Below are 25,723 nucleotides of genomic sequence, written 5' to 3'. Positions count from 1 at the left end.
TTAGCCGACACTGAAGGTGGCTTGTTCACATCGTAGTAAACAAGTATTGATGCAGTTGTTAGCAAGTGTTTAATGTTCCCAAAAGTTTTTTGGTGAGCGTGACTCCATGTTCACACAGCATCATTCCTCAGTAGCTCGAGCATTGGCTGGCTCACTGTCGAAAGGTTTGGAATGTACCTTCCCAGGTGATTCACCATTCCCAGTGCTCTGTAGCTCTTTTATATCCGCTGATGACGATAGCTATCGTATAGCCTCCAGCTTGTCAGGATCAGGTCGGATGCCAGACCAGTCAATGAGGTGACCAAGGAATCACAGCTGGCTCTGTTTGATTTTACACTTCTCCTTGTTAAACTTCAAGCCAGCAGTCTCCATGCGTTGCATTACATTCTCCAAGTGATCATCATGCTCCTCCTCTGTGGCCTGTATACCTTCTTCTACGGCTGTCATCTATGAAGACCGCAACCCCTTTCAGGCCCTGAAGAGTCTCCATCATTTTCCTCTGGAAGATCTCTCATGTACTTGTAATTCCAAACGGGAGCCGTTTGAAGTTGAAGCGGCCAAAGGGAGTGATGACTATTGTAAGCCTACAGCATTCTGGAAGAAGCCAGTTCTTTGCAGGTCGCTGGATAACTCTGGGGGAGGTACCAGTTTAAAATGTTAACCGTCTGCAATTGGGGAGTTGGTATCTCAATAGTCAGTTTCTCCAGGGCACTCGTTTCACCAATCTGATCTTTGCATTCGTTAAATGGAAGTTGGTTTCACACATACGTCAATAGACCACCTCCTCTTGCCTCCCCTTGCACTGGTCGGTCTTGTCGAACGGCCGTGAAGTTACAGAGCTCAGTGGTGTTGTCTTTCGGCATCAGTTTTGTTTCTTGGATACACACTAGGTCCACATCTGTTGCTTCAAGGAGGTCTTGTACCTGTCCAGGACCAGGAAACGTGCATGTAACATCTCTACAGATCCTTCTCACCCAGTTTGCAGTCTGTTCGAACTACTCCCCTCCGGACGGCGTTACAGAGCTCTGTACGCCAAAACCAGCAGACACAGAGACAGTTTCTTCCCCCAGGCTGTCGCTCTGATGAACTCACACCACTCTTAGAGTCTCAGAGACATTGCTGTGCAATAACATCCTGCTCTCTGCGCTTTATTTTGAATTATCTGTATTATGTGTCCACTCTTCATCCATTGCAGCCTGGTTATCCTAGAAGAGGAAACCTCCCATCTGTGGTCTCTTCTCAAGGTTTCTCATTTCCCCTAGTAGGAGTTTTGAGTTTTTCCTTGCCCTCCTGGGAGTTTAAGATCAGGGGATGTTTGAGAATAATTCAAAGTTATTTCTGATAACAATTTGCTTTCACCTTTGCAGAAAAAATTGGTGCTTGACTTCCGATCTGTGGTCTTGCTGATGCACCGTATTGCAGAGCCTGCTGGTTTTGAGTAAGACTTCTATCAAAATGTGTTCCCCTAGCTTTGTTAACATTGTGAACTGAGGGACAAAAAAATTTAATGTTAAATTACAATTTGTTTTAATTTTATTTAACTTATTATAATTTACTATATACTTATTTACGGCTCTTATGAATTTTAAAAACATTGAATGCAAAAACTCTTTTGGGGAAAATATTCTTACAAAAATAATGGGTGATCAGTGAATGTGAGTATCAGTGACAATTATAGTGATCATGTCACGAAGGGCCATAGAGAAAGAAGTGAGGGAAGTGTTGCAGGAATGGAGGCAAGGCAGAGTGACAGATTGCCATGTCAAAGACGACAAGGAACATTGGAGACGGCAGTACTTTGCACCCTTTCTGTTCATCTAGCCATCCTCACCATCCTAATGTGAAAAATATGAATTAGACATTAGGTTCTGGATATTACAGAGAAGCATGGTGCAACAACATTTACTGTCAGCTGCCTACCACTCTATGCACCTGCTCTGATCCAGCTACACAAATTTTGCAAGCTCACTTGCAGCATGCACACTAATAAAATTATCAAGAATAAATTATATATTAGAAGATTTTTAGACTTGACATTTTAATCAACTATTCTGTGAGCTTTTTTAAAACATGCTCTCGCCGTCTCTCCCACACAATTTCTCTCTATACTATATATACAGTATAGAATATGTATACACACACACACACACACACACACACACACACACACACACACACACACACACACGCGCGCGCGCACACTCACAGTCCACACACATACACACACACACACACGTCACACACCGGAGTCAAAAAGTGTGTGTACGGCGAGTGGTGTGGTCACAAAGCCATCAAAAGAAATTTATCCAGTGCTTTATATTCTCTATGGTTGAACAATACAAAACAATGTTGTGTTTGCTTTTGCCTTGTTTCCGGACAGGAAACACTCTTCATATGCCTCAAAATAGATAACTAAAATATTTTTAATCTAATAACATTATTTTCATATGCACACTTCAAATGGTTCCTGGTCCATACACAGGTGCATTGTAATACAGCATCATGTTACTGCACTGAGAGAAAGATAGGCACTATGGGACTATGGCACTCTTTGGGACGGAATATTAATTTACTGTTGTTTCTACAATGCATGTATGTAAAATTCGTTTATCAAGAACAATTTTGATGTCAACTCAAATGACAGTTTTCCCCACTCCCGCACTGTTACTTAACTTGTTAGACAGTCTGAGTTTTCTGAATGCTGTTTGAAATGTGGTCCAAGTCACATTGGTCTTAACAAATAGGCCACAGCCTCTGGTCAACAAACTTCCTTTTCCCTCATAGCACGCATCCTGAAGGACACAGAATATCACCCATGTCATTCCAATCTAGTGTCACTCTCCCTCTGCCAACCCCAAGGGAGAAGTCTCTGATGAGCTTTTTTCCTCTTAAAATATAAGGATATTATGAGGACCAAACCTCTTTGCATATTTGCATGCTGACATTAGCATTTACCTCAAAGCAATGCTGTGCTCAGTCTCACACAGCCTCTAGCATGACTGTTGACTCTTACTAAGTCCTTTTAAAGCACTAAACAGTCAGATTATATTTTTTCATCTGACTGTGCATGGAACTGTGCCAAAATGTAGCCGAACTGAAGCGAGACTGCATGTTTTGTTTTTTGTAATGGGCAATTTCATAAATGCAACTAATATGAAATTTAGGCAGGCTTTTTATATGGATGTGTTCATAACTGATTTTTGGTAGTCACCACTGTGATATACATACTCCAGAATCTCAATTTGCCCCCATGCAATTTTGTAGAATGCAGCACCATGAATAAAGAGAAGAGACAGTCGCGCCAACTTGTGTGACAGCCTGCTTAACCCGTGGACATATAAATAGCATGAAAGACTAAGGAGAGAGAAACAGATGGAAAATGCATTATTAACTAAGTTCATTACAGCTCACGGTTAAACACCAGAATACAAGGCATTAAGACTGAACAGTGCAAGTCATTTTGTACCATATTAATTGATTTATTTGGTATCTTGTATGTAATTTTGCATTTGTGGCAAATAAATCCTATTCCTTCCTGTTCACTGAACTAACCCATTTACAAAGAATGGCAAAACCCTGCTATTTCAAATGAAGAAAAAGGCTCAATGAGGCCTATTTATTGGAAAGTTAGAAGAAGCATTAAGCAAATACCCTTTGGTTGTATCAACAACCATCAGCATCAGTGCAAAGATGCATACCATGAGACCGGACATGAATTATGTTAGCATCTGCATTTGTTTAATCTATCGAATAACAAGTCATCTCTCTAAAAGAAATGTCAGCAGAGACAAATGATATGACAGACAGCATTTACCCCAAACAGTAAATCCTTCATGCACACAGTGTAGTTAATATAAGTGTATCTAAAGGTGACCTTCCTCTGAGGGCAGATGATCCTCATTCAAGCCATTCTGCAACTGACAGTGAAATGCAGAACGTGTTATAAATATATGTTGCTCACACGCATGTACTTACAGACATGCAAAGACACACAAGCACGCACGCATGCTCGCACGCACAAATGCACACACTTACAAACACACACATTCACATGCACACACACGCACGCACGCACACACTCAATCATGCACGCACACACGCACGCACACGCACGCACAGACACACACACACACACACGTGCACACGCACACACACGCGCACACACGCACACACACGCACGCACACACACACACACACACACACACACACACACACACACACACACACACACACACAAAACAGCATTTTTTTCACTAATTACCTTATTATACGAGTACACCACACATAACAAAACTGGGTGCTTCAACTCTCTGGCAGATTTATTAAAGTTTTTTTTTTCCAAAGGAGCCAGTAGCTACAATGTACTTTATCATGAGTGACTTACTTCCACCGAAAGTTATCACAGTTTTTATTGATTGCTTTGACCTATCTGAAGAAACTGGGAACCTCTCCGTCTTCATCATCACCATCTGAGCAGGAGAAACCTCATGCAAATGTGTTAACACGTTCTCATTGGATTAACACAGTTTTCCCACTGTTTGGCAAAACAATTAACACAGATCTCATTCAAGAAGTCCAAACTCCATTGTTTTAGCTGTAGTTACCGAACAGAGACCATATGCTCCGAGCTTTTTGAAACTCCCTGATCACTATGCATTCACTAAAAGCACCTGTCTGACACTTCTTTACAAAATGTTTCATTTCTTTGCAAGCATGGATCGAGGAGGTCTAAAGCAGATGAGAGGTAGAGTGAGAGTAAGAGGTAAAATACAACAGATACAAGAGCTATAATGCAACACCGATACTCCTTTAAAAACTACGTGCAATAACTATTTATTATCTACTTTCTGTACAAACCTCATTCATGTTAATACGTACATATACCCACATTAACATACTGTAAATAAGATTTTTTTTAACCTTCATTCTTAGACTAATAGCTATATTGTAAATAAGATCTTTCACTTTTATTCTCAGATTACCTTTTATACTTTTTTAAATTTTGTAATGTTTGCTCTATGAAGGGAGCAGCTGTCCGAATTTCGTTGTACAACTAAGTTGTAAAATGACAATAAAGGGCATTCTATTCTATTCTATTCTATTCTATTCTATTCTATTCTATTCTATTCTATTCTATTCTATTCTATTCTATTCTATTCTAAAGGGGTCAGAGGAAGAGGAGTCTGTGTGCGAGGTGGAGGTATAGCTGAAAGGGCTCAGAATAAGAAATGGAAGAGTATCACTTGTGGCTTTCTCTTATACTCTTATAGTATAGGCCTACTATAGATTTTTGTTCTTTACTGTAAAAGACTCTTTTAAAATGTTCCTCATTTCTCACACAGTAATGGATTTTATTTTTATTTCCATGTATTCTCTGTGTGAATATTTCATTTGTCAGCCACAGTCTGAAAAAATAATAATATAAATATAAAAAAAATAAAAAATAATTTGCATCAAAGCTCATTTGATTCTTGATGCATTTTTTGCAAGAGGGCAAATCTGATTACAAACGGCACTGGCATAGGTTGGAATGGTGCACTGATTTGCACGAGTGCTGTGTTTTGTATTTTGTCGCTCATTGTATAATGATTGACTGGCGGTGCTCATACACTTGTGTCAAAATTTAGTTGTTTAAAGGGAAAATTTCAATTTCAGTATTTTAAATGTTTTGGGACAGGTACTGCCTTTTGCAAACAAAATGTGTAATTTTGACCACTGTGCCATGTGTTTAGCCTGGTGATCCTGAAAGGGGGATCCTTCCATCTGTGGTCCCTTCTCAAGGTTTCTCATTTTCCCCTGGCAGGGGTTTTTTGAGTTTTTTCTTGCCCTTTTGGGAGCTTAAGATCAGAGGATGCTTTGAGAATAATTGTCAATTTTGGCTATGTGAAGCCCTTTGAGACTGTTTGTGATTTAGGGCTATACAAATAAACTTGACTTGACTTGATTTAGCCCTCTGCGTTAACTGTTTTTAAAATGTCAAATTTGACTTGACAGCTGTGTCAAAACAATCAATAAAAACTGTACTTCGTCAAAGATAAAGTGATTGCTAGTTATTTGTTGCTTGCCAAATCAGGAGAACTTCCAAGAACTTCCTTTGGTCAAGGTGAAATCATAATCACATCCAATGTGAATTTTCTCGAAATCATACAGCAGAAACAGTTGTACTTGTAGCTTAATTTATTTAGTGAAGACATGCTTTATCACTTAGAATGTTTTTCCAAGGATATATTTGGTCTTGTTCTTTCAGAGCTGACAAAGCATGTACAGAGGCAACTAAAACATTGAGTGATGAACTTTCAAAAGGTTTACTACATGTATTGTCTTTTAACCCTCACTGCTTTCCGATGCAGTATAGGGGCTTCCTCATCCATGCGGAAGAATTAATCATTTGCGGGATAGTATTATGCTTTCACAGATGTGCTTCCTGCGGAATTAACTATGATATGTCTTTGAGGCCAAACACAGAGGCTGGATGAATAGGTCACTAAAAGAATGGAAGCAAGGATGTCATATGGTAAAATGACCTCAATTGGAATATGAAAAGCTGCTGTCTAATCAAATTTGTCAATTAAAATTCCATGACACAAAAAAAGTCAATCTGTCAACAAGAGCCTGGGTAATTTATGAGAAATTAGTATTTCTGGTTCAATGAACTCATGACCGATAGTGTAATTGTTATTGTCTTGTTCATGTAATGTAGGACACTGAAATTTCCTTGTTGTCCGAAGAGCCCATACTACAAATCATTGTGATCCTTATCAGGCTTTCCTGGCTTTTACCCAGGCTTTGAGTCAGCTGCGTAGGAGTATGGGGACACACCTATAACAGGCGGGATAGGGGCTCTTAAGGACCAGTTTCCTGAAAGGTTTGAGACATTTTCTATATTTTGCCAATTTTTACTCTTGTAAATGTGTATTCTATAATTTCATTTTGGATTGTATTTTCTCCATTTGTTTGGTTTTATATAAATATTTCACATATACTCTTCAGGGTTGCAGGGGTCAGCAGCCAATCCCAACAACTAAGCAAAACAGGAAAACAATTCTGGTTATTTCCCAGTCAAACAGAAAGAAAGTAAAATAAGGAAGAGAAAATTGATGAAAATAAATGTAAAATGTCTGTGTAATGTGTGTATATTGTCAAATACTCTTGAACTCGTTCTATTTCCTTATCCTAAAAGCACACTTCCAGGTGAGGCTCATGTTACAAACATTCCTGGATATAGACACGCCCTTCTCTAAGAGGGAGGGAAAAAAGACGAAAGAAAGCTGCTCAAGTCTTTATTGAATTCAAAGATCCATAATAATGTTTTTGCTTCCTTGATGGATTCTCCCACGAAAACAGGGCAGGTTTACTTACAACCTCGCAAAGCTGGCAAAGTAAGTAGAAATTTGTGTGAAATGACGGGGTTGGTTTAGTGATTTTCAAGTGAAAATATGTTTTCGTTTTGACAAAATTAACCTGAAAATACTCTAAAGTTCTGTTTGTATTCGATTATTGAAACTATTCATATCCTACATACAATAGGAGGACGAGCTGCGCTTCATCAGAACCTTAGAGTTAATATGAAAGGTCATTTCATAAGCAGTGTAATTATAGTGCATGATGCAGTTTGTTCATTCGAATGATTGCTTGATTTAGAGAATTTAAATAGAATAGTTTTCATTCTTTCCTCTTTATGCTTAAACACAACTGTACAACTGTTGTGCAAGTGAGCAAGCAGGAGCGGAGCCCAAACAGGGCATGTTGAAACACAACCAGTTTTTGTGATACAGATTCCTGTACAGTAGATACTGTCACACCACAGTGAGGGAAAACCTCGTCTCAACTATGATTGGATACTACTTCTAAATAAAGTACTAAACAAACTTAATCACAATGTATTTATTATCTATGTAGTACTTTTCTCTTTCCTTTTAGAAATGGAAGCCTGTGTTGTTGTCACTGGTTCCACCCAGCAACAATGGGGTTGGTCGATTGGAGATTCAGTTTATAGCAGGTACATTCATCTTACTTTTTATCTGCATTCAAGTACCAATGAGCACACTGTAATTGTCGGGCTAATTCTCACTCAATGACTTTATTTATTCATTTATTTATTCATTTATTTATTTAAATCGGGAGAACACACATTAATGAACATCGGTACCATCCAGCACACCTGCTACCCTAGTAAGGTTACATGAGTCAGGAAATGAATGGATGAGTACCAATACTTTTTATTTGGGATGTATTTAATGTATAAAATACAGTGGATTATAAAGCACACCTTCATTGAATTTTTTTATTTTAGAAATGTGTTCATATATAGGGTGCCCTGGATTAAAAGGCGCAAAAGCTACTGCATCAAACTGGGATTGATTAGGGTTGCGTTATGCATCCACTAGATGGAGCTGTGCTAAAGGGTATGTCAACCCAGTCAATGAGGTAAAAAAAGTCCAACTCCCACTCCCATGAGTCTGCCTCACAGTTCGGAGGGTGCGGGTTCGATTCCACCTCCGGCCCTCCCTCCCTGTGTGGAGCTTGCATGTTCTCCGTGTGCCTGCATGGGTTTTCTCTGGGCACTCCGGGCACCTCCCACATCCCGAAAACATGCTTGGTAGGCCGATTGAGCACTCCAAATTGCCCCTAGGTGTGAGTGCGAGTGTGGATGGTTGTTCGTCTCTGTGTGCCCCAATTCAGGGTGTACCCCGCCTCGTGCTTGATGAGGCTCCAACACGCCCGCGACCCCAGTTTTTGCCAATCTTCTAAATTGTGTGTTTTAAAAGGTATTTTTGATTGCTCTCAAATTGATGATGAGCATTTTTACACATTATTTTTGTAGATTTGTCTTTGTTAAAAATGTTCATGTCTCTACAGAGTAGAGTACAGAGAACACAGAGTATTTGTCTGTAGGGTCAAATTAATCCAAGTCATGGATTGGTCCACGCTGCTCTACTTTACTTGGCTCTACACCAAAAAACAGTTAATCTAGACTGCCACTGTCACTACCCGGCAGCCCCTACTTATCTTGCTAGTTACGTCATGTTACAGGGACCATAACTCACGTGCACTGCGCACACTGACAAAAACAATGGTTTGTGTGGATGAACACCTTTTGGTCTCTCATGGATCTATCCAGCTGCCTCTTCCCATCTTTGTAAACTAATAATGTTAAATAATCCAAGTATTTATTTACTGAGAAGTAATTATTTTACCTCTCTTCGTCGGTTAACGGCATCTGTTTTACCTGGGTGGTGGTTTGCGTAGCCACACATTGATGACAGTTGTCTTGAACCAATCATTGGCCTCCAGAGTATTTCCGTCACGTTTTAAAATCATTGGCCACCAGAGTATTTCCGTCACGTTTTAAAACCGGGCTAGTAGGTACCAAAAAAAACTAGTCGAGTCGAGCCAAGTAGATTTGTCAATGAGACTGGGCTAAATGTTGAGTCGAGTCAGGGTCAGTCAGCACAATTATAGTGATAAACAGGAATACTTGGGTTTTATTGGGAAGTGACACTGCCCTGAACCACAAGTCAGTTATGGATGCATTATTGGATGATGGATGGATGGCCGGCCGGCCAGAGAGATGGATATTCTTTATGGATTTGTATACGTACATGCCTTTAGGCTCAGTACATATACAGACACAGACATAGGTAGCGACTGGCTGGTGATTAGGTTTGTATGTGCGTTTGCATGTATAAGTGTGTGCGTGTGTGTGTTGTGTGTGCATGCATGTATGTGTGTGTATGTGTTGTGTATGCATGCGTGCGTGCGTGTGCATGTGTGCTGTGCCTGTGTGTGTGTGAGCAACAAAAAACATGCATGCAACAGCAGGGTGAGCAGCAGAAGATGAAAAGTAAATTTGACAGCTTAAATAGACCCCAGGATTGTGGAGATGAAGTTATGTAAGCTCACCGGATGCACATTTTCTCTTGTTATCTGTTTACACTTGCATGCGTGCCTCGATGGTTTACACATTACATATGATGAATCCAATATTCCTGCAAATAACCACATAAGAATTAAAATGTTACTTAAAAATAGAACAAACAAATCAGCCTTGAATTAAAATGCTCCTTTGACATTTGCCAAAATGTGGGCAAAGAATAAAGAATGCTCAAGCTGCAAAAATAGAAGTAGCTCTGAGGCTGGTATATTCATTAGTAGAGTCATTTTAAAACACTCCACACTGAGTTGACCCAAAAAAGTCGAAATGGCTACCATGATAAGAAATGTTTTATAGTAGTGATGCAAATTATTTCACCTGTTAAAAGTATTTGGAAGGATGTTTATCATATAAATACTGTTTAACGATTTGAAATCTGAGACTCAATTTTAGTATACAATGCAAGTGCGCCTGGGTGTAGAAATGGGTACGTATTTTAAATTTTTGTGTCGCTGCAATCTCAGCGTAATGGTGTTTAAGATGGTATAAATATAACTAAATGTAACCAAATACAATATAAAATGAATGGAAACAAATCTTTGTTAAATATCTCCAGACGTATTCGTTAGCCAAGTTACATATAGCCTACATTACTCTGTCAATCAACTAGACAAATGAATAGTGAATAGCGGTGGTTGACTTTACCATAAGATTAACCTTAATTTTTTTTTTTTTTTTTCAGGATAATGTGTGTTTGGTCTTAATTTAAGTTTGGCATTTGCTGTCAGTACAAATGGATTATCGAAATGAAATTTCAATCCATGAATCAACCAAATATGTCAAAACTGTACACATGCTCAAAGAAACATATAATACACTGTGTTAAATACCCTTTGACCCATTTCTGTATTTCTTCCAATCCTTGACCTGGCTTTCATAACTCCCTTCTGCACTATTGTTAGCTGACTGATTTGCTTATGTGCCATCATGATCTTGTCTCTTAGCCTGCTTCTCCATGAGGGGGCAATTTGTATTTTTGCATTATTCATTACTTTTTCCAAGTATCTCAATCTCTATATACTATCTTGTAGTGCTCTGCACGAATGAGTCATAATTCACAGGGAATTTGATGACTTGTTGACCAGCTCAGTGGGCTGGTGGTAGAGTGTCTGCCCTGAGACTGGAAGGTTGTGGGTTCAAACCACCGGGTCATACCAAAGACTATAAAAACGGGACCCATTGCCTCCCTGCTTGGCACTCAGCATTAAGGGTTAGAATTGGGGGGTTAGAGCACCAAATGATTCCTGGGCGCGGCACCGCTGCTGGTCACTGGTGCCCTCTCCCCCAGGGGATGGATCAAAATCACATGGGGATGGGAAATGCAGAGGACAAATTTCACCACACCCAGATGTGTGCGTGATGATGATCACTGGGACTTTAACTTTAACTTGTTGGATGCTGCTGGAGCCTGCCAAGGACACAAGCTCTGGTTAGATTTGCGCTAACTAGTAAATAGAACGACACAAGCGAATGGATTTAAAATTGGACCAAAACAATGACCAGTTCAGGAATTGGATCGATGGTTGGAAGACCACCCTTCGTGTGAGCATATCTCAAGTCCAGGGATGTACATCGGTACACATGTACTATTCTGGTTGGACCTAAACTGAGGCTTTGAGTTCCAAAATCAAGTGAGTCAGCTCTCACAAATGAGTAGCTGAAGAGTGTTGCAACCAAAATTGAAGCATAAACCCTCAAATAATGAGTGATGAATAATGTCTGGAAATGTGAAGGCATCATGGTGCTTACTTACATCATAGTGTAATGCAATTAAATTACAGTTTATTTACCAGTGTTTTATATCCATACATTTTCTGAAACACTTCTCACGGGAATTGTGAGCGTGCTGGAGCGTATCCCAGCTGACTCTGGGCAGTAGGCAGGGGACACCCTGAACTGGTAGCCAGCTAATTTAGAGTGCTCAATCGGCCTACCATGAGTACCCAGAGAAAACACAAGACGGAGCCGCAATTGAACCCGTAACCTCTCCACTATGAACCCAACCAGTCGACCACCATGTTGTACAATTATTATAAATGTTCCATAATATACTGTTTTAAAAACATTTACGGCAATTTGTTGTAATGACCGTAGTGACCCTTCCCATGGGCTCACCACCTGTGGGAGGGGCCGAAGGGGTCGGGTGCAATGTGAGCTGGGCGGCAGCCAAAGGCAGGGACCTTGGCGGTCTGCTCCCCGGCTGCAGAAGCTGGCTCTTGGGACATGGAATGTCACCTCTCTGGCTGGAAAGGAGCCCGAGCTGGTGTGCGAGGCAGAAAAATTCCGACTAGATATAGTCGGACTAGCCTCCACGCACAATTTGGGTTCCGGTACAAGCCCTCTCGAGAGGGGCTGGACTCTCTTCCACTCTGGAGTTGCCCACGGTGAGAGGCGTCAAGCAGGTGTGGGTATACTTATTGCCCCCCGGCTGGGCGTCTGCACATTGGGGTTCACCCCGGTGAACGAGAGGGTAGCCTCCCTCCGCCTTCGGGTGGGGGGACGGGTCCTGACTTTTGTTTGTGTCTATGCACCAAACGGCAGCTCAGAGTACCCACCCTTCTTGGGGTCCCTGGAGGAAGTGCTAGAGAGCGCTCCTTCTGGGGACTCCATCGTTCTACTGGGTGACTTCAATGCTCGCGTGGGAAATGACTGACACCTGGAAGGGCGTGATTGGGAGGAACGGCCCCTCCGATCTGAACCCGAGCGGTGTTCTATTGTTGGACTTCTGTGCTCGACACGGATTTTCAATAATGAACACCATGCTCAAGCATAAGGGTGTCCATGTGTGCACTTGGCACCAGGACACCCTAGGCCACAGTTCGATGATCGACTTTGTAGTCGTGTCATCGGATTTGCGGCCGCATGTTTTGGACACTCGGGTGAAGAGAGGGGCGGAGCTGTCAACTGATCACCACCTGGTGGTGGGTTGGCTCCGATGGTAGGGGGGAAGATGCCGGTCCGACCTGGCAAGCCCAAACGCTCTGTGAGGGTCTGCTGGCAACGTCTGGCAGAATCTCCTGTCAGGAAGAGCTTCAACTCCCACTTCCGGCAGAGCTTTTCCCACGTCCCGGGGGAGGCGGGGGACATTGAGGACCATGTGGACCATGTTCCGCGCCTCCATTGTTGAGGCGGCCGACCGGAGCTGTGGCCGTAAGGTCGTTGGTGCCTGTCGTGGCGGCAATCCCCGAACCCGCTGGTGGACACTAGCGGTAAGGGATGCCGTCAAGCTGAAGAAGGAGTCCTATCGGGCCGTTTTGGCCTGCGGAGGCAGCTGACAGGTACCGGATGGCCAAGCGGAACGCGGCTTCGGCGGTTGCTGAGGCAAAAACCCGGGCATGGGAGGAGTTTGGTGAGGCCATGGAGAATGACTTTCGGACGGCTTCGAGGAAATTCTGGTCCACCATCCGGCGTCTCAGGAGGGGGAAGCAGTGCAACGTCAACACTGTTTACAGTGGGGATGGCGTGCTGCTGACCTCGACTCGGGACGTCGTGAGTTGGTGGGGAGAATACTTCGAAGACCTCCTCAATTCCACCTACACGCCTTCCATTGAGGAAGCAGGGCCTGGAGACTCTGAGGCGGATTCTCCAATCTCTGGGGTCGAAGTCACTGAGGTAGTTAAAAAACTCCTCGGTGGCAAGGCCCCTGGGGTGGATGAGATCCGCCCGTAGTTCTTAAAGGCTCTGGATGTTGTGGGGCTGTCATGGCTGACACGCCTCTACAACGTTGCGTGGACATCAGGGACAGTGCCTCTGGATTGGCAGACTGGGGTGGTGGTTCCCCTCTTTAAGAAGGGGGACCGGAGGGTGTGTTCCAATTACAGGGGAATCACACTCCTCAGCCTCCCTGGTAAGGTCTATTCAGGGGTGCTGGAGAGGAGGGTCCGTCGGGAGGTCGAACCTCGGATTCAGGAGGATCAGTGTGGCTTTCATCCTGGCTGTGGAACAGTGGACCAGCTCTACACCCTCGGCAGGATCCTCGAGGGTGCATGGGAGTTCACCCAATCAGTCCACATGTGTTTTGTGGACTTGGAGAAGGCGTTCGACCGTGTCCCTCGGGAGGTTCTGTGGAGGGTGCTTCGGGAGTACGGGGTGCCGAGCCAACTGATAAGGGCGGTTCGGTCCCTGTATCACCGATGCCAGAGTCTGGTCCGCATTTCCGGCGGTAAGTCGGATTCGTTCCCAGTGAGGGTTGGACTCCGCCAAGGCTGCCCTTTGTCACCGATTTTGTTCATAATTTTTATGGACAGAATTTCTAGGCGCAGCCGAGGCGTTGAGGGGGTCCGGTTTGGGGACCTCAGCATCGCGTCTCTGCTTTTTGCAGATGACGTGGTGCTGTTGGCTTCTTCAGGCCGTGATCTCCAGCTCTCGCTGGAACGGTTCGCAGCCGAGTGTGAAGCGGTCGGGATGAGGGTCAGCACCTCCAAATCCGAGTCCATGGTCCTCGATCGGAAAAGGGTGGAATGCCCTCTCCGGATCGGGGATGAGAACCTGCCCTAAGTGGAGGAGTTCAAGTATCTTGGAGTCTTGTTCACGAGTGAGGGGAGGATGGAGCGCGAGATCGACAGGCGGATCGGTGCAGCGTCGGCAGTAATGCGGACCCTGTACCGGTCCGTTGTGGTGAAGAGAGAGAGAGCTGAGCTCTCAATTTACCGGTCGATTTACGCTCCTACCCACACCTATGGTCACGAGCTATGGGTCGTGACCGAAAGAACGAGATCCCGGATACAAGCGGCCGAAATGAGTTTTCTCCGCAGGATGTCCGGGCTCTCGCTTAGAGATAGGGTGAGAAGCTCGGTCATCCGGGAGAGACTCGGAGTAGAGTCGCTACTCCTCCACGTTGAGAGGAGCCAGATGAGGTGGCTTGGGCATCTTATCAGGATGCCTCCTGGACGCCTCCCTGGGGAGGTGTTCCGGGCATGTCCCACCGGTAGGAGACCCCGGGGACGACCCAGGACACGCTGGAGAGACTATGTCTCTCAGCTGGCCTGGGAACGCCTTGGGATCCCCCGGGATGAGCTGGATGAAGTGTCTGGGAGTCCCTCCTAAAGCTGCTGCCCCCGCGACCCGACCCCGGATAAGCGGAAGAAGATGGATGGATGGATGGATGGATGGATGGATGGATGGATGGATGGATGGATGGATGGATGGATGGATGGATGGATGGATGGATGGACACCTATTTTTTTTTGTCTAGTCATCTGTCTGGGGGTTCTGCGTTTATTTTTTAAAAGAAAACACTTCCTTCTAAGAAATGAGGCATGGTGTATACAGAGGCCACTATATGATAATGGACACGATTGTGAAATTTTTCTGTTGCTCATATGTTGCAGGTGGCGGTGGAGCAAGGGAACATATTGGAGGGCTGAAGAGACACCAGCAGTTGCAAGAAAGCAAGGTCAAAGTGGTCCGACTCTCTGAGCTTATAAGTGTCCAAAGACTCCCACCAAATGCTGAAGCCTGTCCCATGGTGCCTGTAATTATTATGTAGGATTTCTACATACTGTACATAAATAGCAATAGTTGATTAAAAATGATGTCTGTTTTTAGGAAAACATGTCCGCTTTTTGTGTGGAGTCGCAAGACAGAACAATGGTTTTTGCTACACAAAAAGATGATTGTGTGGACTGGGTAGAGAAACTTTGTCAAGGAACCTTTCAGGTTAGACCACAAATTATATTGTATTTGATAACTGTCAATGCTTTTCTTTTGCATACACAGTTGTCTCTCTAAACCAAAACGTCTTCGGTTAAGTTAATTGGTGACGTTTCTCTCCCCTCAGAGGAGCACTGGCTCAGACACTAATGAGCTTCGTATGGAGGAAAATCAGATATATGCAACGACAAATGATGGTAATGTCTACTGTAGTGCTTTGATATTTCTCCACCACATGACCCCCTAGCCTTTTCAATAAATATTTTTTTATTCTGGTTTCGATGGGGGACAAAATAGAACAGTCTTTGGGTAAATTAGGCTCATAAAGTTTAAAGTGTCATTCATCGAATATTAATACAACTAGCGTGGTATTACATTTCCGTATACTCATCTTTTGTCCCCTCAGAGTTCAGTGTGGTGGTGCAAAGGACAGATGCAGCGATACGTTGTGGATTGCAGGGATCATACCGGCTACAGGTTGGACAAAAGACCCTGCTTTTGAAAGATACCCAGAAAGTCAACATTGTAAGACAATGGCCATATGAACTGCTACGACGATATGGTAAAGATAAGGTAAGGGTTATCAAATGTATAAATGATTAAAAACATTCAAAGCAAATTGCACATTTAATCGACATTTGAATTGGTTACAGGAACATGTACAATAATATTCCTGCTTTGCTTTTTACGTTCATTCATTTGTTGAACTGCTCCTCACAAAAATTAAAAAGCCTTCAAATTCAGAACCGCTTCTGCAATAAACCATGTCGTTAGAGTCTTCTCAATGACGGTACTGACTCTAGATTTCCATCTGGTCCCGGAAATACCATGGACTAAAAGTGTAGATATACAATATAGGAATAAAGTTGTAATTTTATTTTTTAAAGTCAGTCAGAGTAAAATAGTGATTTTATTGGGTGAATGGCAAACAGTAAATACAACAGTAAATGCAAAAGTCCAAGACCAGCACCTGCTGTCGCTCCACTGAGAGACCTGTAATTTAGTCATTATCTTAATAAAACTGTTTTATTGTCATCTATGTTTTTAGTGATGAAGATCATTATTATTTATTATATTATTATTATCGCATTTATTATTTATTATTATTGTTTTTTTCATCCATCCTCTAGCGTATCCCCTTGTTGTCTGTTGTTCAGTGCTCTATTATTTGTGAGAGTAAATGTGCATGCAGGAATAGTTTTCTTTATGTGTGTCTTTAAGTATCAGTGGGATTGGGTTTCTTTAGTCTTCTGTGTTTTATTTGTGTGAAGATTTTTATATTATTGTTTGAAAAATGCTAAATAAATAAAGTCTAATATTAATACTTTTATATCTCCAAAAATACTTTTTCATCATGGCCCTTAATACGTATGATATTAAAGAGTAACGTTTGTGTGTGTGTGTGTGTGTGTGTGTGTGCGTGCGTGCGTGCGTGCGTGCGTTTTCAAGTTGGCCTTAACGATTGAAGCAGGAAGAAGATGTGACAGTGGTCCTGGAACATTCACCTTTGAAACAAAACACTCTGAGAAAATATTCAACCTGATTCAGAGAACAATCAAGCAAAAGACTTTAGCTGTTACATCAAGTAACCTTCATCAGGAAGAAGATAAAGGTTTAGTTGTCAAGAAACAAGTTCATTCCTCTCTGCCTGAAATACCAGAGATGACCAGTGCGGCCTCTATTCTGGAAAACACAAATTTACAGATAGACACATCTCCCGGCACAGAAGACAATATGGTATGTCAAGATTGTTCTGCTCACTTATCCGAAAATCAATTACAGCCACCTCCAATCACTCTCATGCCTCTCCCAATGGTCCCAATATTTGACAAACCCTGTCGAGATCTTCATGGTTGCCAACCTGAAACGGAATATGCCAACCCAGCTGACTGCATCAAAAATTTACCAAAACCTCAAGCTACCATGTCTCATGTGTATGTGGACCCCGCAAGTGTTCTTCCCCTTCATCCTCCAACTTCAAAAGAAACTATAAATCCAGGCTCCAAGTTATTCATACCACACCCTTGCTCCATCACCAGTCACCCAGATTCTGTTTATTCAGAAGTGTACGATAAAGTCAATGTGGGCAAGAATGAACAAAATGCCAGTTCAAGTGAGCAACATTTTAAGCATTTGACAGAGGATGAACCAATTTATGCTGTACCCGTGAGGAAGGAAGATGAAGTTTCTGATAGAGATGAAACCAAACCAGACCCTTTTGCCCATCTCTATGCTCAAGTGAACAAAACACCTCCATCATCTAGTCCCTCTTCAACACCACCTACCCCCTCTTCATCATCTTTAGTTAGCATCGCTGCTGCCAAAATCTCGGACAACCGTCTTGATGATGTAATCTACGAAAACCTAGGCATCATTTAGTAACTCAGTTTGTTGCTGATTGTAAACTCTCAAAGCTGAATAACTTAGTTGCCCAAAATGTCAACTGTACGTTAAGAAATGTACCGTATTGGCCCGAATATAAGACGACCCCAATTATAAGACGACTCCCTCTTTTTCAAGACTCAAGTTTGAAAAAAAGACTTTTCGAACACCAAATATAATTTTTATACAGAAAATAATTACATCTGAAATGATTATAATATATTCGAGAGAAAAACCATGTTATTTTGCCTCATTCAAATCATGCAAAAACTGTCTATCACATCTTAATATCTGAACATTTAAATATGTAAACTAAAGTGCAATCACATTTGTAAATGAATGGCTTATGGTTTTCGAACTGTAAATAAACCAATAAAACAACAAAATTGCAATAACTGAATTAACCATCAAAGTGAAGTCTAACTGTAGTCTCGAAACAAATCTGAATAAGGAAAAACATTGCAATAAATTAATGCAAACTGCTACCGCTATTGTTGGGGAGCCTGAGGACTGTATCGGGTGTTGGCTCGGATGGTTATGCTCTTTTCGCCCCCGGGTGTCAGCCAGAACACAGAAGGGAAGGCGTGGCTCAGTTTTGATTGCTTTACTGAATTATTGGCAATAATAATAATAATAATAACTAAATAACCATAAATGAAATACTCTCGGCAACACACTAAACATAAGTCATCGATCGAGACAACAAAATACATTTGCTGGCGACCGTTAGTCGCCGTGCCGCTGCGTAAAGGCTACTCGTACGATGCGAGGGAAACTTAGAGGACGCCGGAGCTGTCAATCAAACGGCGCGCACACGAAGCAAACCGCGATCGGACAAACGGCACAACAGTGGACAGTAGTAACAATGAAATGTGCAGGACTGTCTCAGAAAATTAGAAAATTGTAATAAAGTTCTTTATTTTCTGGAATGCAATTTTTAAAAAAAAAAGGCTTTCATTCTGGATTCATTACAACCCAACTGAAATATTGCAAGCCTCTTATTATTTTAATATTACTGATTATGGCATACAGCTTAAGAAAACTCAAATATCCTATCTCAAAATATTAGAATATCATGGAAAAAGTATACTAGTAGGGTATTCAACTAATCACTTGAATGGTCTAATTAACTCGAAACACCTGCAAGGGTTTCCTGATCCTTGAAAAACACTCAGCTTAGTTCAGTAAACTAAATCTCAAGTATGGGGAAGACTACTGATCTGACTGCTGTCCAGAGGACCACCATTGACACTCTCCATCAGGAGGGTAAGACACAAAAAGAAATTTCTCAAAGAGCAAGCTGTTCACAGAGTGCAGTTTCAGCACATCCACAAAAAGTCTGTTGGAAGGGGGAAATGTGGCAGGAAACGCTGCACAACCAAGAGAGATGACCGCAGTCTTAACAGCATTGTGAAGAAGAGTCGCTTCCAGAATTTGGGGAAGCTTCAAAGACAGTGGACTGAAGCTGGAGTCCAGGTATCAAAAGTCACTGTTCACAGACGTGTCCGGGAAATGGGCTACAATAGCCTTATTCCCATGGTCAAATCACTTCTGAACTCAAGACAACGGAAGAAGCGTTCGACTTGGGCTTTGGAAAAGAAACACTGGACAGTTCCAGAGTGGTCCAAAGTCCTCTTTTCAGTCGAAAGGAAGTTTTGTATTTCATTTGGATGTCAAGGCGCCAGAATCTGGAGAAAGGCTGGAGAGAAGCAAAATCCAAGTTGCTTGAAATCCAATGTGAAGTTCCCACAGTCAGCGATGGTTTGGGGAGCCATGTCAGCTGCTGGTGTTGGTCCACTGTTTCATCAAGTCCAGAGTAAATGCAGCTGTGTAGCAAGAGATTTATGAGCACTACATGCTTCAGTCTGCTGAAAAGCTCTATGGAGACGATATCATTTTCCAGCATGATCTGGCACCTGCCCACAGTGCCAAAACCACCAGTAAATGGTGTACTGACCATGGCATTACTGGCCTCGATTGGCCTGCCAATTCCCCTGACCTGAACCCCATAGAGAATTTGTGGGGTATTGTGAAGAAGCTGAAAGACACCAGACCCAACCATGCAAATGAGGTAAAGGCTGCTATTGAAGCATCCTGGGCATGCCACGTCGCATTGATACAGTAATCCGTGCAAAAGGATTCCATACCAAGTACTGAGTGCATTAATGGACATTTTCAAATGTGTGATTTTGTTTTGCTGTTTTAAATCTTTGTTTTTACTTGGTCTGTGGAAATATTCTAATTTTTTGAGATAGGATTTGAGTTTTCTTAAGCTGGAAGCCATACTCGGCAATATTAAAATAAAAGGCTTGCAATATTTCAGTTGATTTGTAATGAATCCAGAATATATGACGTGTTTTTTAAATTGAATTACAGAAAATAAACTATCACAATATTCTAATTTTCTGAGACAGTCCTGTATGCAATCTATTTTAAGACCAGATAAAATGTGGATTGATATAAAAATAACAGCAGAGTGAACTTAGAATTGACCTTGATTTTCCATTGGGAAGGGGTTGAGCATTGCGATATCTTGTCACACACTTAATTGTCACGGATGAGTTGAGCCAGGGCGACCAAATGCAGCTTGGACCAGGGTTTATTGAGGCAAAAGGTAGTTGGAAGGGAGGATGAGTCCAGACCGCAATCGGCATTATTCGGAAGGCGGAGCTGTGCGCAGCGCTGGAGTCACCACGCACCGCAGCAGTGGGAGCAGGTCCAGGGACGATCGCGGGTCCGGCGCAGCTGGCAAGAGGTCCGGCGAAGGCCGCGGGTCCGGTGTTGGTGGCAAGAATTCCGGCGACGGCCGCGGGTCCGGCGACAGCCGCGGGTCCGGCGACGCCTGCGGGTCCGGCGACGCTGGGGTGGAGCCCGATGGCGGCCGCGAGTTTGATGGCGCCGGGAGGAACCCCACTGGCGGCCGCGAGTCCGGCGTCGCTGGAGTGAAGTTCGATGGCGGCCGTGGAGCCGATGGCGCCAGGAAGAACTCAGATGGCGGCCGTGGGTCTGGCGTCACTGGAGTGAAGTCCGACAGCAGCTGCGGAGCTGGTGGCGCTGGAACAAGCTCCGACAACGGACGTGGATCAGGTGTCGTGGCGGTAGCTCGTGGAGGAGGTTGGTCCAGGCGGTGGTCGCTGAAGTGGTCGGATTGTTCTGTCATGGATGAGTTGAGCCAGGGCGACCAAATGCAGCTTGGACCAGGGTTTATTGAGTGAAAAGGTCGTTGGAAGGGAGGATGAGGGGAACAAACCAATAGAACCTGCAAGCATAACTGAACGGACACAGAGGTAACCGACAGACCAACTTGGAGAGAAACTAACCAAACCGAAAGACAAACCGACGAGACTACAGGCGAGAGACGAGAACAATCCGACAGGGGAGTGAGGGGCAGACAGGACTTAAATACACGACAGGTAACAAGAGGCAGGTGACTGTGATTACATTGATTGTAACCTGGTGATCCTGAAAGGGGGATCCTTCCATCTGTGGTCCCTTCTCAAGGTTTCTCATTTTCCCCTGGCAGGGTTTTTTTGAGTTTTTCCTTGCCCTTTTGGGAGCTTAAGATCAGGGGATGCTTTGAGAATAATTGTCAATTTTTGGCTATGTGAAGCCCTTTGAGACTGTTTGTGATTTAGGGCTATACAAATAAACTTGACTTGACTTAGGTAACACAGGAGGGGAGGGGCGACGCGAACAGAAATCATGGTAACATACTCATAATAAAACAACCGGGGACGAGTCGTGACATTAATAGTACATGCGATGCACACAAACACATCTGAAAGAAAATATCAAAGGTTAACTGTACTGTAAATGTAAAAAGTACATCTTATCATAAATTATAATTTTAAATGTATTATTTGCAATTGGTTGAAAGTTGACTTTTTTTAATAAAATAAATCTCTTTCTATTGTGTGTTATCAAATTTATTTGTGATAAATCAAATACCAATTTCTTTTCAATAAAATTATAATGAACAGAATTCCTGATTAATTACAGAATTATTAATTAACTATAGAGATTTGTAATTATTACAGAATTATTAGATTTATTTTTTTAAATTAGACTTCCAGGGTTAGGGTTGGCCATGGATTGTCAACGCTGACTTGAACCATGCTATTTATTGCTGGAACTTTCTTCCCTGAAAGAGTATAATTTGTCCTATTTACTGTTTGACAATGTGCCCACCCCTCCTCCCCCCAAAAAGGGTACTTTAAAAGAGAAAGAATTTGGCCCAAGTCATTTGCGCTTAAGAATTATTACAATTAACATAAGAGTAATAATAATAATACTGTTAATGGATGGATGGACGGGTTGTAATAATAATAATAATATTAATAATAATCATTAAAAACTGAGATGACACAAACTGTTTTATTAAGATACAATAATAACAATAATAATTATTTCATTCTTTTACAGTATTAATTTTGTTACCAATTGTTATCTGAAATGACGAGAAGGCCCGGTTGTAGCGTATGGACGCATTTTGCAATCAGTAGTCGCCACCTGCTGGCCAGTAAAAAATACCACAGGCTGCTCAAAACTGTACATGCTCCTCACAATATACTATGTGACTTGTTTCCCATATACAGACAGGACCTCATTTGTCGTTCTTCCTCTTTGCTACAGTACATTATATTTCCAGTTAAAGTAATTTCCAATTATTATATACAAGAGTGGTTGATGTGTATCTGGGTGTTTCAAAAAATTAAATAAAGTAGCTGCTTTTTGCGGATGTGGTATTGTCGTCTTCAAGCCGTTATCTTCAATTCTCACTGGAGCGGTCCACAGCCGAGTGTGAAGTGGTTGACTTGAAAATCACCACCTCCAAATCTGAGACCATGGTCCTCAGTGGATAAAGGGTGGAATTCCCTTTCCGGTTTGGGGATGAGATCTTGCCCTAAGTGGATTTGTGCTTGAGGTATTGTTCACGTGTTAAGGCAGGACAGAGCAGGAATCAACAGGTGGATCCGAGCAGCATCTGCTGTTCTGCGGACCCTGCATTGGTCCGTTGTGGTGAAGAAGGAACAGATCCGAAAGGCAAATCACTCAATTTACTGGTTGATCTACGTTGTTCCTACCCTCAAGTACGACCTGTGACCGAAAGTACGAGATCCCAGATACAAGAGGCTGAAATTAGATCCCTGCGCAGGGTGTCCCTTAGAGATCAGATAGGTAATTCTAGAGGGACTCAGAATCGAGCGACTGCTCCTTCACGTTGAGAGGAACCAGAGAGGAGGCTTGGGCATCTGATTAGGATGCTTTCTAGATGCCTCCCCTCCTGAACACCTCGCTGGGGCAGGAAGAATCCTACTAAGATACCTGAGCCACCTCATCTGGTTCTCTACTGACTCAATACGCCCCAAGTTGAGGTCAGCAGCATCCCATTTTCACTATACACAGTGTTAAAGGTGCGCTGCTCCACCCTCTTAAGATGCCAATTGTGAACCAGAATTTCCTCAAAGCTGTGTGGAAATCCTTTACCTTGACCTCGCCCATTTCCAGTGGTGGGCCGTCAGAGACAGCAAGGCCTTCTTGCTGGCCTAACATAACCATAAATCATAATAATGATAAAGGTTTATTTCATTTTTTAATTTACTTTCCCTAAATATCTATAAGTATTCACATTCTCTTCATGTTATATTATGGTCCTTCCAGTGCTGTTGTTTCTAGGTTAGAGTTTTCATCCAATCAGTTTTCAGCTATCTTATGTTGCCAGGCTGCATGAAAGCTGCCCGGGCCTTTAGAATCACCAATGCGGGGTCTGTTCACTGTAAGTGAACGGACAAATACAGTTGATGAATAGTTGTGATGGCCAATCAGAGTTGTGTCAGTAAGGCCCTCGAGCTAGCCTCACGTTAAACGTAACATTTATGCGTGATTGGATATGGATACTTTCTAATTTGAGCCACGGCAGTGCTATGCCGATCAACAAAGTCACACCCCTGGAACTGTTAACTGTTAAAAACATTTTTAACCTACAATGGCCAAAGGATAGCAAGATGTGGTTGTGGTTGCTGATATACTGGCAAGGGGTTTGTTCACCATTCCCACGCAAGCAACTACGAGCGGTACCTTACGGTTTCTGATGGACGCCGCAAATTGTTCTGCTGGGATTGCCTTTTGTACGCAAAGAATCAATTTGGTGTGAGAAGTAAAAGGAAATGTGCTTTCGGGAGTTTGCAAACAGATTTTTTAAGGTTGTGTTAAACTTATAATCATATTAATATCTAGTATTGGAGTGCTCGTGTGGATTGGTGGGTGGCGAAGAATGTGCAGGCAAACTGCATGAACTTGTTTTCTTCAAAGTGTTGTGGAATAGGCCCAGATAGGGAGTACCGGACGAGAACACCTCAAGGTCGGTGAGAAACGAGAACAACAGCACGTCTATGTGGCCGGGCTTCGCGGGGAAAACCCAACCGCCTGACCTCAGCAACACCTGGACGGGGAGGAGATGACCATCGACCAATCATCTCACAATATTTTGCATGCTTTAATATTCATATTGTGTTTCTTCACAACTGGGCAACCCGGAAGAATGTGTCGTCTTTTGGTGGTCACAAAAACGCACGAGTTTTAGTGTGAGGGACCCGGGACCCAGGCCTGTATTAGTGCGCTTTGTCAGGAATAAACAATTGGTAAATTTGGTCTGATTGATCTACTGGTCTTCTCTTTGACAGAATGAACTCGCAAAATTGTTAGGTGCGCCAGTGTGTGGATTAGGACATAGCAATTTATGTGTTAAGTGTTGATCGCAATTTGGAGTCAGATCAATAACTAAAATCCGTAACCTAACAGAAGCTACACTGGATTTGCAAACTTAGATTTTTTTAACCAAGGTAGTGAGACACCAAAACACGTCTGGACACTTGCAAGCTACGGTGCTTTTGAAAACTTTGGGCAACACCAGTGTACTCACAGCTCTACGAACAGGTGCGCACACCAGATATGTTTTAATTGCTGATGAGAGTTTGTTGATTCGGAAGCTTCGTAAACAGACAAGAGCGGGCACATTCACTTGGCCGTGAACCACCTCTGAGCAGGTCATGAGAAACTAGTCCATTTTGGACACAACTGAGACGATGCAATGCCTAGTATTGCTTAAGTGTGTTTCTAACTATTCTCCAGTCCTGGTGTTATAAATGCTGGCATGATGAAAATTATCTATTGACCAAGTTGAACATCACTGAAAGCCTAGGTGTGAAATGCTTCACCCACCACTGCCCAACTGCTCACGTGCCCAAATGTCGGGTGGGTTTCGGGTTTGCCATCTCGACAGGTACCAACCACCTTACGGCCACAGCTCCGATTGACCACCTCATCAATGGATCCATGGTACACTCATACTCAATGTCCCCCGCCTGCTTCGGCTCGTGGGAAAAGTTCTGCCTGCGGTGGGAGTTGACACTCTTTCTGACAGGGGACTCTGCTAGATGTTCCCAGCAAACTCTCCCAACACGTTTGGGTCTACCAGGTCGGACCGGCATCTTCCCCCACTGTCAGAGGCAACAAAGGTGGTGATCAGTTGACAGGTCCATCGAACCGTGGCCTTGGATATCTTGGTGCCAAGTGCATAACCGTGAGCAGTCAGCATTATACTTAACTGCATTATACCAACGTCCCACACTGAGCTTCCGTAAGTGCTAAATCTGACTGTGTGTACCTGAAAATGTTGGCAAAACACAAACATGTACATCCTTTAAATAATTATATAAAGCTCCACTATTTTGGATTTATTAACTGATATATATT

General features: G+C 42.8%; 1 protein-coding gene across 2 annotated transcripts; it reads left to right on the top strand.

The window, feature by feature from the left end:
• The first annotated feature begins 7,114 nt into the window (after nucleotides 1-7,114).
• Nucleotides 7,115-20,369, top strand: LOC148398622 (uncharacterized). Of its 2 annotated transcripts, XM_088372859.1 has the most exons (7): nucleotides 7,115-7,379; nucleotides 7,921-7,999; nucleotides 15,265-15,401; nucleotides 15,482-15,592; nucleotides 15,714-15,783; nucleotides 15,993-16,159; nucleotides 17,036-20,369. In XM_088372859.1, the coding sequence occupies exons 1-7, from the start codon at nucleotides 7,323-7,325 to the stop codon at nucleotides 17,963-17,965; spliced, it is 1,551 nt and encodes a 516-aa protein (XP_088228985.1). In that variant the 5' UTR covers nucleotides 7,115-7,322; the 3' UTR covers nucleotides 17,966-20,369. The 2 variants fall into 2 exon arrangements, with proteins under 2 accessions (XP_088228985.1, XP_088228986.1); XM_088372860.1 differs by lacking the exon at nucleotides 7,921-7,999 and having other exon boundaries at nucleotides 7,228-7,379.
• The last annotated feature ends 5,354 nt before the right edge of the window (nucleotides 20,370-25,723 follow it).

The sequence above is a fragment of the Syngnathus floridae genome, chromosome 4 (genome assembly GCF_059516105.1).
Source record: "Syngnathus floridae isolate MCC-2025c chromosome 4, RoL_Sflo_1.0, whole genome shotgun sequence".
NCBI lineage: Eukaryota > Metazoa > Chordata > Actinopteri > Syngnathiformes > Syngnathidae > Syngnathus > Syngnathus floridae.
Note: the sequence above shows the minus strand (reverse complement) of the source record. Positions and strands in the feature narration are given on the sequence as shown.

Bases quoted from the DNA above. Each gene is read 5' to 3' on its own strand.
- LOC148398622 (XM_088372859.1), top strand. From the start codon at position 7,323: ATGGATTCTCCCACGAAAACAGGGCAGGTTTACTTACAACCTCGCAAA. The intron at 8,000-15,264 runs GTACATTCATCT...CATATGTTGCAG, and splicing joins GGAGATTCAGTTTATAGCAG to GTGGCGGTGGAGCAAGGGAA. The intron at 15,593-15,713 runs GTTAGACCACAA...CTCTCCCCTCAG, and splicing joins TTTGTCAAGGAACCTTTCAG to AGGAGCACTGGCTCAGACAC.